Below are 15,915 nucleotides of genomic sequence, written 5' to 3' on the forward strand. Positions count from 1 at the left end.
TTAAAATGTTTAATTAATCTGAATTAATTATTTATATAAAAAAGTTGTCTGTTTCAATGACTCACCCATAAATACTTGTTTCATTACTGAATGAATCCGCATTTCTAAACGAATCTCTTGAACGAATGATTCAATGACAAATACATTTTTTAACAGTTTTTTTTGTCGCCACCTGGTGGCATAACAATGTAATCGATACAATCATTACAATTGTTATTTGAGGTGCAAAGTTACTTTCAAACAAACTTTTGATTGCTATCAGAACTATAAACTTTTATCCCAGTATTTCTGTGAAAATCGGAATTGTTGTAACACAGAAACAATGATATTGTGTGGTTTAAAATACTGTTTGTGAAGCTGTTTTGTACCTTTACATAATTGATAACTTCTCTCCATAACAGCACAGCGCCGACGCAGAGATGAATGTTCCGGTGTGATTTTGTCAAAGATTTAATAGATGCAGACAAATCGTTGTCATTTAAAAATTAAATCCTGTGGGTGTCTGAATCGAGATAGCGGTCTTTTAACGATTAATCATGCAGCTCTACCTTCATATTTAGCACCTCAGAGGTTATTTATTTATAAGTTATTTACTGCTAACTTAACACAGAGACGTAACCACCAAGCTTAATAAAAATAGCAGATCTATATGGGTTACTCTTTGACTTGATGATTGAAACATGTTATTTCAAAATGATTCAATCATGTAATCCAATCAAACAGGACTTTCACTTCTCATCATGCTAAGAGGCTGAATTGGGAGAGTAAATATTGAAATATTGAATATTATTATTTTTTTAGCAAGATGAGAAAATGGAGAGACTTGTTAATATTTAAATGTTCTATTATGTTGGCATTTAAAAGTTTCGGTTATGTTAGTGGTTTGGGGGGTTACTCATGCTTGAGCTACTCGTGCTGAAAATGTTGAGCTTGTGCTTGGGTTGACGACCTGCTAACAAGAATTCTAATTGCTTAAAGCAACCACTATGGTAGTGCCCTGGATGAAACCAGTTTAGTTTGTTTTGTAAATCACAGGAATAAACGAAGCATTGGGCCTAATTGTAGGATTATTTGAACACTTCAATTCTAATGAAAACCATTTAAGTTAAGTTCAAATAAAACCATTCATTCAAGTTAAATGAACACAATTGATTCTAGGCAGTTGTACATGGTTGATTCTTTTGGGTTTTACTTGTTTCAATCACGTGGAACCACTGTCCATGATTGAAACTTGTTCAGCCAAACAGCTATTTTGGGGCAATTCCACGCAAAACTGTCACATCCATAACGCCAACACAATGCCATTGTATTTAGTTGGCGTTATGGATGTGACAGTTTTGCGTGGAATTGCCCTTTGAGTATAAAAGATGATATTTTGAGAATTTTTGTTTGTGTTTTTGGATACAAATGGAAGTCGGGTTGGGTATTGAAAACCGGTTCCAAATTTCCCAGAACTGTGGATTTGATAAGACATACGCATTTCAATTCTTCTTATCAATTGTCCACGAATGTGCATTTTAATGTGATTTTAAACTTTTCAAGGGCAAGTTGACGGGAAAGAGAATTCTATTCGGCACCCGCACGCAATTCTGCACACATCCAAAGCAATGGCACAAAAAGCCAACTCACATATAAAGCGTGAATACTGAGTTCTCTTTCGCGTCTTGTGCTTGAACTGACAAATACACACAAAATTGTCAACATATCCTTGTAAACAGTCAGTTTTCTCTTAAGTGAATGTAAACAGTTGAGAAAGAAAACGCACGTGTAACAGTATATTGGATCTGTGCAGATGGTCTTAAAGTGAAAGCAGCCAAACAAACCTGCTGCCTTCTGTGTCAATGTTATCAAAGAACAAAAAATGAAAAACAAAAACAAAAAACAATTCAGTTGTGCACTTTGGCATTTTAATTTATATTAGTTAGTTTAGTTGTTTTTGCTGTGGTATTTTTATTAACACCATACTAGGCAACAGTTCCTTGTGTTAGTGTTATTCAGGCTGCTGATTTTTGTTCATGGTATTCAGTTGCAACAATGTTTTACAAAAATTCACAGAAAAAAAGTTTGATATCTAAATGTTTGACTTTTTTTCCCCTTTACTTTATTGGAATCAAAACAGATTATTCCCAACCCCTAATATGTCCCGCCCACCAGTGTGAACATTTGGACTAAGTTTGGAATAGCACACTTCTTTTGTACATTGTTCATAGTATACAGCTTTCAGTATACCCAGGTGTCCTACTAAATTTGCCAACACTTGATGCACAACAGCGCATAGATCATGGTATCCCACAATGAAATGTAATCGATTATACAATTCATGTCCAGTGTGTTGGATTAAGCAGAAGTTAAATCAGTGACACTTTTTTTAACATACTTCCTGACTCATATGATTGATGGCACAAATGTGATGAGACCATGTGACAATGTAGCTGTTTGTAATATGTAGTCTGAAATAACGCCTCAGTATTTGTTTAAATACTATTACAGCTTCATTAAAAAAAAAACAAAAAAAAAAACCTAGCACCAAAATGAGCATCTATTTGCTTATACATTACACTAGGACACTCTTGCGTTAGTGAGAGCACAAATATGTGCTGGCTGGTGACTACACCCTACTGAATAGTGTGACAAATATGTGATCTGGAATGTTTACAAAAAGAACATTCCACAGATGACACGGCATTCCCATCTAAAACGGGCAATAATAGCGTGTTGAAACACTCAACTCTCAGCTCATTAACTCATTATCCTTCTATTTAATGCAACATCACAAAGACATACACCTGAACATGCCTTTCTCAGTTGTTTTGTCCACTAAGTGGAGCTAGAGCACATCCACACCAGACTGATGACAGAACGTTATGTGCCGTGTTTGGCTCTGAACTAAAGGCCAGTGAATCCTGACTGCAGCGGCTGCACAGGGAACAATCAAGTGCTACAGGTGCAAGTCTGCAAAAACATTCTGCAAAACGTGTGGCTGTGATGACCGCAGGGGTGTGTACATGTCTTAATTTGAAGAATGCAGAAGTGAAATGCTTAGAGGAAGAACATGAGGTTCTCTCTGATGTTTCAAATGGATGTCAAAAAAGAAAAAAAGTTATTTGTAGTATGTGATGCTGCAAATTTACTATTCTAACCAATCTGAGACATTAAACTACAGTGTGAATGAGCTCTCATGTAATGAATTACCCTTAAAACCAAAAGACAATACACTGTTTTGTACACTTTCAATGAACATCCTTCAACATTTGTTATTCAATAGGCCTTTAACATGATTTGTTGAAGCTACACAACATTGCAAGAATAGTGCATTGATCTAACCATTGATACATATTGTTTTATAAATAATGACAAAATACTTATATGCACAAAATGAAATAGTGGAATTAGTGGAAACGATTAATGATTACACATCCGTGTTCTCATAGTTCTCCTAAGCCTTCTAAGATAAAAGCACTTTAAGAGGCACAGGTAACTCTTTGGTCTAGGTAAAAGTTATTTCAATAGTAGCCTATCTCCATTCATCCACCATGTTCGTACTGGTCCTAAAAAAAGATAAGTATTCATACTTCCGCATGAGGCCAAAGGTTATGAAAAACAAGCACAATAAAGTTAACACTATAATATATCACTACTAGGGACAGGAAAAACGACATGCTTTAAAAAAAAAAAAAAAAAGGGGATGAATTTACAGACATCTATAAGCTAAAGCACTGCTAACTAATGATGAATATATAGCTAACGTTTAAGGATGAGTCATTCTCTGTTCCAATACCGTGAAACAGTAACGTTTAAAAAAAAAAAAATCACTACGGAGCAAAGTAAACGTGCTTCAACCCACATTAAATGTGACTGCTGTGCCTATCATCTACATAAGCTTCCTGAGATCCCACCTTGGATACCCACAAGTAGGGGCATATCACTTTTGAATGGTGGCGTGCATGCGGTTATGCCTTGCCCTTATCCCATAACCAGACACTAACAGTAATTGACACGTAAATTGTGTGTCTCCTGGCTTGGTTTGTGAGATCCAATCCAGTGACATGAACCATCATCTTTCATGTGGTTTGAGACCAAATAGAGTCAAGAAGTATGATTTTATTTAAGCCTGACGACGTCTCATGCTTCAGCGTGAAAGAGGAATGTAGGGCAGATCTGTTCTAACGCTGACCCGTGACTCGTCCCATTACATTTTCCAACAGCTCTATTAGCTCATCCAGGCCTCTAAAGTCCAGGAACTTAACGAGGATGGCAGGGCTATTACATTACCATTACTTCATTCAGGTCAGTCTGCCCGAGGAACAGCAACATGGCACACGTTCAGGTATCTGAGACTCAGGTTAGCTAAGTGACAATTACTCCAGCTCTAATTAAGCCATCTCCACTTCAGGCTGTGTCTGACCCTTACTAATTATGCATATATGTGGTGGCAGTGGCTTAATGCTTAGGGACTTGAGTTGTTAACACAAAGTGAACAGGTTCAATAGCAACAAAAATTGATCCAGGAGCTCTAGAGTTACAGAGATCTCAATCTTGCACTATCAATAGTGACATTGAAGAGACCACTAAGCCCAAACAGCAAGAAAAAATCTGAACTATTGGCCTTGTGTTGCAGTGTGTTTAACTAGGGCCTTAATGTGCATCTCTAAAAACATTAGAGTATGAGTTTCTTCACATAAGCCACAGGCTCATTATTGTGCAAACAAACAATAATAATGATTGAACAGTTAGCCTAAATATATACCAGATGCATGGAAAGAAAGTGATACTGCTTTGAAAGGAGCATTTAGCAGAAGTCACAGATGATGGAGATGACATCAACAAACTGCACACTGAATAAAAAAAATAAAAAAATGAATAAATACGAATAAATTGACCTATGTTGGTTAGTTAACTTAAAGGGGTCATCGGATGCAAAATTCACTTTTATATGGTGTTTGTATATAAACGTGTCTTTGCAGTGTGTGGACACACCACCATACAATGAAAAAAATCCACTCCCTTTTTTTAATCCTCAAAAAGCCTAAACACTCAATAATCAAGCCGTTTGGATTTTCTGAGCAATATGACGTCATATTGCTCATGCTCTGCCCACGACCGCTGACGGACTGCCCCGTATTAGCATATTTCCGCCCTCAGCCATTTGTATACTGTCTGCCAAGGCAGGTTTACCCAGGCAGCACTTTATGTGTCTTGTCTCCACATGCCCCATGGAAGAGAGGGGTGGGATGAGCAGTTGCTCATTATCATTTAAAGAGACATGCACCAAAACGGGTCGCTGTGAACAGAGCTGTTTTTGAGGAGGTAAAAAGGTGTTGTTTTACACAACCATTGAGGAATTTTAAACAAAGTATGTTACAAACTTCACATGAAGACCCTAAAGCAGGGATAGGCAACTCCAGTCCTGGAGGGCCACTGTCCTGCAGAGTTTAGCTTCAGCCCTGATAAACACTCACCTGTCTGTATCTATCTAGTAATCCTGAAAACACTGATTGCCTTGTTCAGGTGTGTTTAATTAGGGTTGAAGCTAAACTCTGCAGGACAGTGGCCCTCCAGGACCGGAGTTGCCTATCCCTGCCCTAAAGAATCATACCAACTTGTGGAAAATGGGCATCCGATGACCCCTTTAAGCACGTCAAGCTATTTTCCAGCAAAAGTTCACTCTAGAGTAGTTTAGAACATTCTTCGGTACTCATACAGCTGCATCAGTAAAAGCACAACACCAAAGACTTAAAACTTTATACAAATGCAGAGCTACTTAATTCAGCAACTAGGCCTACCAACGGAATTGATGACAGTGGAAAGATGGTTATAAACGTCACTAGCACAACCACAACTAGGAACACCAAGTAGCAACCAAGCAGTGGCAACATGCACCAAAGACTTTGGTGGTGTACCACTTTGACACCATTCAGAAATGTGTACCTTTTAACTCAGATTAGCACCAAACATTTGATTAAATACTTAATATTTATTGCAGATCTGCATAGTTAGGCTACATGTATATAAAATGTAAAAAAAACACAGTATAGTGCTTTCTATTCATAAAAAGGGACTGAAAACTTGTTTAGTAGGTGTAAATCCGACGGTTCTTCACAAAACATTCTGATATCAATTCTTATAGCCAGTGATACGATATTTGTCGATACCTCAAAAAACTCTGCGTTATGATTTCGATCAATTTAATCCAAGGGTATATCAAACAATATTATGTGCCTACTAGGGCTGTCACTTTTGTGAAAAAATCCTGTTCGATTTTTGAGACATAAGTGTTCATTGAATCGATTGTAAAACGTAAAGAGGGCGCTTGAGACGCACACAAGTCAGCAATATTCCTGATGATTTATTGCCGTGAAGTTTCGTGCACAATGACAAACAGGAGTGCAACATTCTCGAAAAACAATAAGCAGAGTGGACTGCCATAACATCAATGAAAAACATTACTGCAGGCTTCAACATAGCTGTGTTTACGATTAGAAATGTCAAACAAATTCCGCCTACATAGGCGATTGTAGACTGTAGCCCGAATCTGTATCTGTATGCATGAGACTGTCTGCATACCGGCAGAATTCACAGTTTTGTTGTAAAAAGAGACACATTATGCAGAAGTATAATTTGCTGTTATGCGTGTTTGTCAGAGCCTGCAGTTGCTGTGTGACGCGCGTTCGCTGCAGGCGTATCGTGACGAGCTGGACGCGCTCCGAGAAAAGACCGTTAAAATCGATTCCCTATTTTCGTTTTCGAAACTTGCGTTGGTTGGTCCGATCGACTGTGCAATCGATTTTCGAACGTAAAGTGACAGCCCTAGTGCCTACACAACCAGTTACATTTTTATTAAGTCACAAATGCAACCAAAATATGTAACATTAACATTTCTCTAAAAAAATTGCACATCTTGTATCCTAATTGGGACATCCACAACAAAAAAACACTTTAGGTTTTTTAAATAATAAAGAAAAATGAATAATGGGAAAAAAAGGTTACAGGGTCATTGATGAAAGTTTATGATATGACAACAGTCAAGAAGTCTTTCAGGCTTCTGAGCTAAAATGTGCAATGTGTAAAATCTAGAGCTAGGTCACTTCAACCCGCGGCAATAGTGTTGTCGAGCCCTGACAGGTGAGTTTAAACGAGAATGCACGCGTTGGCGCTGGTAATGCAATGACGTACATTGCGTGAAGATGTCAAAATAAAGGCGTCTCTTGAAAAACATTGTATACATTTTTTACACGTTGCATCGATACGTTGTATCGTTAGTCATTTGTTCGATGTATCTTTAATAGCGATGTATTGTTCCACACCATTGTTTAGGTATAACAAAGTAAAACTGAAAGGTTTACAAGACCACCCCTGGCATCACTCCTCTATAGCCCCAACCGGACTGTTTGATTAATTTCAAGTTGTAGCCTACTTTTGGTTAAAAACTAAACTAAACTTTTATGGCAATATTCTGAGGTTTCTTATGGAAACTAAAGTAAAATGCACTACTAAAACCAAAATATCATAATGAAATTTCTAGAAAGTGAGCAAATTGCATCAGCCACAGCTGGTAAACAGTGGTCTAGTACTGATTCAACACCATTACTGATGAACAGATGTAATCAGCAAAGCTTTAACAGACCTTCATTGAATTACTATCTTTTAAACTAAGCAAGAGTTTCAAGAACGTCAAAAAGAAAGGCCAGCCATGAGATCTAATACACCTTCAACGCAAAATTTAATCCTGCCAGCTAATGGGACAAAAGAAAGCCGGATTTGGCCCTCTCTTTTCTCATAATTTAACCCCTCACAGAATATGATAAAGAGGCCTGGAGCAGCTGCAGACTGACCAGTCCCCAAGCACACAATTAACAACAAAAGAGCTCTTTTAATGTATTGAGCTAATCAGCAGCCAGCCCACCACTGCAGTCCCCCTGAACCATCTGCAAGACGGCAGACCGTCTCCGTGATTGTGAAAAAAAGGCTGGCACCATACTATCATGTCCTAGGGTCAATGAAGCACATTGCTTAGCAACAGTCAAGCCCCCGTGCATGGAAACCAAAAGCTTTTGCTTTCAAAGAGCAACTCAATACGAAGTGGACAAGGGAATGTGCTCCAAGATTTGATTACCAAATGGCCTCCGATTGTTCACTGACCACTGTAGGAAAAGAGCATTAAGAGCCACCAAGTATGGACCTTAAGTGACCAGCAAGTGATTGACAATCTTCACATTTTTATTGGTCTATAGACTATTGCTTCATTGTGTCTTACTATGTGTGACACGAAAGAAAGACTTATAATCAACTATACGTAACCCAAACTGAAAAATTATGTATATGAAGTTTGGAAAAGACAATCTGCAATGCCATGACTGATGTAGGAATAATCTAAAAAGCATTATATTATGGTTGAAGCTTTTTAAACAAATATATCAAAGAAAAGGAACAGACAAAGTCCCAGTTGAAAACAATAACCATAACGCAGGACACCAGAAGGGGGTTAACTAGGTTTCTGCAAAAATGTATAACACTACCATAGGTTATAATGGGCTGTTCTATCAACGTCAGTTTTACAACTTCAGAGAGTGGAGTTCACAACAGGGCTCAACACTTGCCTAGAACAATGTAGGCATCTCCATCATTAAGCTTGCAAAGTAAACTCAACATAAAATCAAAATAAACCCATTTACTTCATTACTACACGATAATGGTCTTATTGAATGATTCATCAGTGCGCATGGTTCCAATTGTGTAAAAAAAAAAAAAAAAAAAAAAAAAAAAAAAAGAGACACCCAAGTGCTTTCAGCACTTGCTCACATCACAAATCTCTCTTACTTCAATCAACCACTCTCCTCCAACCAGCTCCATTCGGCCACATAACAGCCACTTTTCACAAATCCAACCAACTTCTAAATGATCAAATTAAGTCACATTCTACAATTTCACTCATTAAATACACTGGAAATGTTTTACATTACAAAAGTACAATAGGTTGCAAATGCCGTTTCATGCTGACTTAAGATTTTGAAATATGGAAATAGCACCGGTAAAAATCATTGCATAAAGGTTTAGATTATGAAGCTGTAGGACAACATTCAAGCACAGTAACTTGCAAAAGATACTTTAGTCAAATAACACACAGCTACTCCAACATCTGCAGCATATCATGCCCTCATTTAGAGAACTATCTTGGAGCAAACCAAAGATGATTTAGGAATAAAAACATGGTCTTCTCATTTTTCACAGAACATTTCAATCACACAATGTTAAAATCAAACCCAAGTTCACTCATGGGGATGACAAAGCGGTTTGGGGGGAATGGTAAAGAAACCCTTTACCAAAACAATGAGTTGGGCTATGGTTTTGAGATATTTCAACAATTTAGGACAACAAAGCCACTTTTGTAGTTAAGCCCTGAAAAGCTACAAACAACTGACTTCCTACAGTTCCTAGATGATACAACCTCCAAATGATGTTGGTGGCTCTGGTAAGATAGTTCATGTCAACGTATGAGTATTTTTGGAAGGAGTATTTCTGTTCCTGACACTTGTTGTGTACACTAGGCATTTGAAACCCTGCTGAAGTCTCTATGGACCCGTTTACACGTACATGGTTATTTTGAAAAACTGAGACATTTCCCTTCGTTTGTGCCCTTCGTTTACACGCAAACGGAGAATTCGCCTCTGAAAACGATTCTTTCTAAAAACTCCGGCCAGAGTGGAGATTTTGGAAAACTTTGTTTGCATGTAAACTGAGAAAAACTGAGTTTTAAGCAGCCGACGTCACAGCAGAACTTGCACATGCGTCAAAAGTGCGATCTATGTTTACATTTTCATTTGGCTATGATCATGGATGCGTTCAGAGTAGCAGTCGCATAAATTATGTTGGTGCAAACCCTTTTCGTCTGTTTGCATTTGCAAATACAGCTGCTCTATTATGTGTCATTTGTTGCTGTTGCGGCTATTTTCGGGATTCTGACGTGGGCTTGAGCTTCTTGTTACACTGCCACCTACAGGTTTGGCATGCTCTTGACGGCATATATATGCAGGTTCGTGTAAACTTTTAACACTTTTCTGAAAACTGACAGGTGTGCACAATGTTATTTTTGAAAACGGAGAGGGTGAAATGTCCGTTTATGAAAATAGCCCACCACGTGTAAACGTAGCCCAAGCGGCATCTTAACTTGTTCGGCTTCATACTGTCCAATGCTAATATTATGAGCCACACAACACAGTTCTCTCTTCATTAGCCACCATTGTACTGGTGAATCTGAGGGTGAGATGTGCCTCATCATATTGTCGTCTTGAGGCTGTCTACACTGGACGCGACAAAGCGAACGTTCCAAATTTATTTATCCTTTGCGGCAGAAGTTGTGCGAGCACTTGGAGTATGGCAGAAATAGAACAGATGTCAGTTTACTGTCAGAAAGTGCAGTGCCGCATTCCAGTGTATTCTACTGAGTGATTCTATTTGCTTTTGTCACTTCAAGTTGTGCTGCTCGCGTCTACTTTAGACACATTGTTTTGGTGGTTGTGACATTTCAAGTAGATTCCTCGCTTTACGTTTACCTGGCACTGGCAGTCCTTTCACAAACTTGGCCATGCTAGCGCAGAACCATGCATTATTGAATTATATTTTTACAAGGCTCCCTGCAATACTCAATTCTGATTCTTCAATCACACCACCTAGCGGTCTGCTATTCCGAGGCAACAACTGCTACAACTGATAAAACAGAGGCATCTTGAGGTAGCTAATAAAATGTGTCAAATTAATATTGTGTTCAATTACTTATTTTTGTGACAAGTAGCCACATAAGCGGGATAATTTCATAGTGGGGTCTTGTATCACACTGAAGAGGTTTCATGATCGACTGACTGTACACTAACCCTTAAGCCTTGCCGTGCCCCCCAGTTTGGGAACCACTGCTAAAATAAATAGGTCTAAACTTTCATTTTGGGAGAACTATAAACAATACTTACTATGCCTCATTTATGAAACAAACGTTCAACTGTTTCCACCCAAAACTTGGCATTTATCAATATGTACGTGAGCGGTAGCTACGATTAAATCTCATGTCAGGTTTCAGCTTGTATACGCAAGTTTTTAAGTTAGCGTGAACTTGCGTGCAGCAAAGTAAATCTGGTGGAGAATTGTAATGAAAGCATTTTGATCATTTTGATTATTTTCCTGACCCGAGTCTGACAACCAAAGCTCATTAGCCTAATCGATCATTAACTGTTAAACGACTAGAATAGATTGTCAAATTGAAATTAAATTAGAATAGATGGGTGTCTGTGTCCCATTACAACCACCAATGTTTTTTTCCCCACAAGGGTTTAGCTTTACATGCGCAAAAAGCAGCATAGATGAGGATCCACATTTCGTCACATCGCGCACCTGCATCGTTTCTGTGAGTGCAGAAAAACAGAAATTGAACTATACAAAAAGGCCTAAATAGGACTACACAAATATTTATCTCACTTAATTAGCAGATTAACAAAAGACACAAAAAAAAAGTGCAACAAGTAGTGTAAGCTACGCTCGTATTTTTGACACTCTAATGCATTGTAGGCTATTCTTTATTTTATTAAATCCAACTGATCACACGCACACTCACACACAACATTTCAGTTCTATCATTGCTAATATGACATTTCAGCCATTAATTATCAAACTTAAGTTACACTTCTCCATTTAAATGGTCCGCTGTAAAATCAGTGCCCAAACAAATTGTGCATGTGAACGATGTTTTACATGGATATTGGATTTTTGCCGAATGAGAGTGGCGAGGCCAATGCCATTTCAGTTTCGCTTTAAATAAATTAATTTTGGCTTGATGTTTGTTGTTTATAAAGAATGCCACTATAGCCTAATTTGTGTTTTATTTTATAGTTTAATATATAATTTATCTTAAACTATAAAATAAAACAATTTATAGCTATTTATTTTTCATTCTTGTTCGGTTTTGAATAACGTTATATTTAAAGGATTTAGGCTAAATATAGGCCTAGTGAGGAGTGAGGGGAACTAAAAGAGCCTAGGCTATAGGCTTGTGTTTATAATGTTTGAAAATGTTCTGTGTATTTAATATACACATAAATTAATGTAATTGTTTGCAATTATGAGGTTAAAGGGTGTTTTTGGAGTAAAATCAATTTCTCTTTTATGAGATTACTTCCTCTTCTTGGCTGGGTTAAGTCCATGTCATAAACTCTAGGGGCAAGGCTTCGGAAGCGTGAATTTTTAGGGGTGTAATATTTAAATGTAGATTGTTTTCAGCTGCCAAATTTATTAACGTACGATCATTGTCACGATGGGATTGGTGGCATACAAATGTTTCATGATGAATCACACATGAACCCTGTTGTAAGATGATTTATTTTTTCTTTAGAGTAATAATTGAGGCCCACTGTCACTATCAATGATGCATGTTGTATTGATATTATATTGTAACACCCCTAGCCACAAATCTGCTTTGTACTGAATGAAGGGGTTCACAAAAAAAGAAAGAAAAGAAGTTCCCATGATTGTTCATATTAATGGGTAAAAGTTGGTTTTAAAGAAGTTGTGCAACTTTACACTTGCAGAAACTATAAAACAAACACCACCACCACACATTCACAGCTTTTTAGCAGAGCCCATATAGATACAAAAAGTTCTGGACGTACCTGGTCTCTCTCATGAGGGAGTAGTGTCACAGGTGGGAGGTCGACAGCAAAGAACCCCAAACTCCTGAAGCAAGCTTTTCCTCCCAGTCCACCACTGTTCATCCTGTAGAGCGGACCATCCTTGAGCAGCCGCCCGTTGTTAACCGCCCGCTTAGCAGCTAGCCTCAGCCTCTGCTGAAACCTGGGGTTTGCCACAACATTCACCAGGTCACCCTGGCTTCTAAGGAATCTCTCAATGTTCCTTAGAGATGAGCCAGCCGGGACGCCCAGACCTTCGATAGCCCTCCTAAGGATTTTATTCCAATCCACATGACGCAGATCTCCTGCAGGTATCACAGATCCAACCGAAACCGAGCCAGAGCCTCCCAGCTTGAAGGCCGCAATCCTTCCCGGGTTATCCGGGTCTTTGTACGAAGCGCACCCTTTGCTGGTAACCTTAAGGATGGATCCATCCTTCACAGCGAGCTCCAGCTGCTGGAGTACAACACCCTTGTCTAGTCCGTGTGAGGTTGAGACGGCATGGCAAATCCGCTCCTCAGAAGGCCGCTGCTTCTGCCTTTTGATCTTCTGAATAGCCTCAAGAATCCACTCTGTGTACAGGGGATTGGCCAGTTTCACCATGGTGAAATAAGTTGTTTCATTAAGGTGTGATCCATGAATACATTCCTTTATTTTAAGAGCGAACCATATGCATCAACAAACAAAAACCAGCCATTAGTACATGCCGGACAGGATATGGGATTGATGTAACTCCTCAAAAATGAGACTGGCTCATTTCTTTTCCCTTTTGTCAAAAATAAAAAATCCCTTGTCGTTGTAAAATCCACAGTCAGAAGACTAGCTGAAAAATCCTTTTGAGTTACACCTGTGGGTGTGAAGAGAAGAAAAACAGAAAATCCATGTTACTTTGCAAAGAAACAAACTCTCTCCGGAACCACTCCAGAACTAGTTACATGGGAATGGCAAACTTGACCTGGAGGGTTAGGCTAACCAACACTCCTGCTCCTTAAAAAACACATATGGATTCTTACATCTCAAAGTGAAAAACAATGACAGTTTTCAAAGCACATTCAACTATAACCTCAAAACATCTGACACTAATTTGATTACAAAAAAAATACAATAGCAATAAATTATTGTTAAAGTAATTCCAATTAGTTTGGTAGTACAGACAAATTTGACACGTTAGATGCACACAAAGGTAAAATCAACAGTCCAAAACCAGACCAGTACAACCATGAGATTAAAAATGAACATGGTAAATCACATTTTGATAAAATGTGAGCCACTTTATTAGAATATTATAACTGGTAGTCAAAATATGCCTACACACACACACACACACCTGAAAGCAGCAGCACATGTCTAGGACGCCCATACACAGTCTAGAGAGGCAGCTCAATCGTTCTTCACTACAAAACACTGACAACTCAATTTTTGCACAATACTTTTTGTATATAATATCTGTACATTCAGCTACAGGCTAAAATTACAGTATGCCATGGATAATATAACATTTTATTAAGTTCATTGGTTGTGTAAAAACCCAAACAGCATTAGCAGAGGAAGAACAGTGCTGCGAGCAGCCAGCAGGTGAAGAATTCCTCCGCTCGCCAGCAGCGGCCGTGTAAACTCGACCACAACTTATCTGCCATAATATTGTTATATAAAAAGCCTCGCACACATACTGAGGGAAACACTTGAATCATTCCTCTGAGACATTAGATCCGGTCTAAACAGATCCAAGAAAAGCTACGGTAAATAATTGAACAACGCAACTCAGTTAGCCAGCAAAACAACCACCAAATAACTCGAGTTTAACTGGGGAGGCATGACAGCACACACAGTGTTAGTGGATCATATAAAAATAGAACAACCGATGGTATAACAAAGTATTATTGACCAACTGACACTCACTCGTTTTTGGTGTTAAACTCAAACTTAAAAGCACAAAATACAGCGTTGTTTAAGACTTGACACTTATTTAATCTGTTTTGTAATCTCGTCCACACTCTTCCAGTTTTGGTCACAAACTACGACTTAGCCATGACATTTCACATTAAGAGTCTAGCAACATCCTCTCACATTCTGACAGCTAAAAGAAAACACAGTGTCACAAACACATACTGACATTCGTACTTCAGCTCGAGTCCTCTGATTAAAGCCGAGATAGTGAGCTAAAGTCATGCAAATCTCAGAAGCATTCGGCTTCTTATCTCCAGCATCGGCTTTCTAAACAGCCCCGGAGCTCAAGTCTAGCACGCTAAGCTAAAGCTGGCTAAATTAGGTTATGCTTTATGACTACTTCCGACAGATGACTATCTATAATTTATGATGACAAAGTCAACGCGTCAATTAACCTACGGTCTCGCAAACCTTGTTTTCTGGACGCTTTAATACGGTGGACAGGTCAGGTGACTTCGCCGCTATGCCCGGTCGCGTTACTAAACAGACGCCATTTTGTTACAATGTTGTAGTTTACATGAATCCGACATGACACTGATTACAACCCAATGGAGTCTCATTAAACCTTACCTTCACAAAGACTGTCCCGCCCAAGAAACTTTAATATTGGTTAGAAAGGGCAAATACTTATCCCTGGTTTGATAATCAAAGTGTCAATCACAAGGAAACGGTTCGGCCTCTCGAGGAATCAGTTGGCTTCATAATCTGTCAATAATCACTTGACCCGCCTCTTAAAGGGATAGTTCACCACAACTAAACATTCGGTCATCATTTACTCACTCGCATGTTTTTTTCCAAGCCAGTATGACTGTCTTTCTTCCGTGGAGCATAAAATTAGATATTAGCCAAAATGTGAGAAAATGATAGTCTCGGTCATTATTAACTTTAAATGTTTGTTTTTTTGTTTTTAACATGCAAGTGAATAATAATAACTGATGGCCGTCATTCTACATATCTCATTTTAGTCGTGCGGGACTATTACAACACGAGTGCTTGTAGATGATGACAGTATTTTCATTTTTTAGATAAAACTATCCCTTTAATGTGACAACTGATCTTTAGTCCGTACTGCTTATGGAAATGCGATTCTTGCTATTCAGTCAGAATGAGAAGAACAGGGACCAGGGATAGCGGGGATATTTTATCATCATGTAATCTAATGAGTTTAAAACTACTTGATGGCTCTTTAATGTAAGATCATCCGAAACTCGGTCTACACCTTTAAGAAGGCTCCCCCTTATGAGCATCGCACTACACTGCAATATGAGCAGATCGACCTAGTCACACTTTTTGGAGAATA

The 15,915-nt window shown here is 38.4% G+C and overlaps 1 protein-coding gene across 1 annotated transcript in view; it reads right to left on the reverse strand.

Moving 5' to 3' along the window:
- Window positions 1–15,915, reverse strand: part of kat6b (K(lysine) acetyltransferase 6B) — a 40,186-nt gene that overhangs the window by 23,528 nt on the left and 743 nt on the right. Inside the window, 1 exon segment of the mRNA XM_084093191.1 lies at window positions 12,651–13,515. Coding sequence (XP_083949317.1) covers window positions 12,651–13,271 — 621 coding nt within the window. The 5' untranslated portion in view covers window positions 13,272–13,515.

The sequence above is a fragment of the Abramis brama genome (assembly GCF_963993115.1).
Source record: "Abramis brama genome assembly, chromosome: 19".
NCBI classification, from domain to species: Eukaryota; Metazoa; Chordata; class Actinopteri; order Cypriniformes; family Leuciscidae; genus Abramis; species Abramis brama.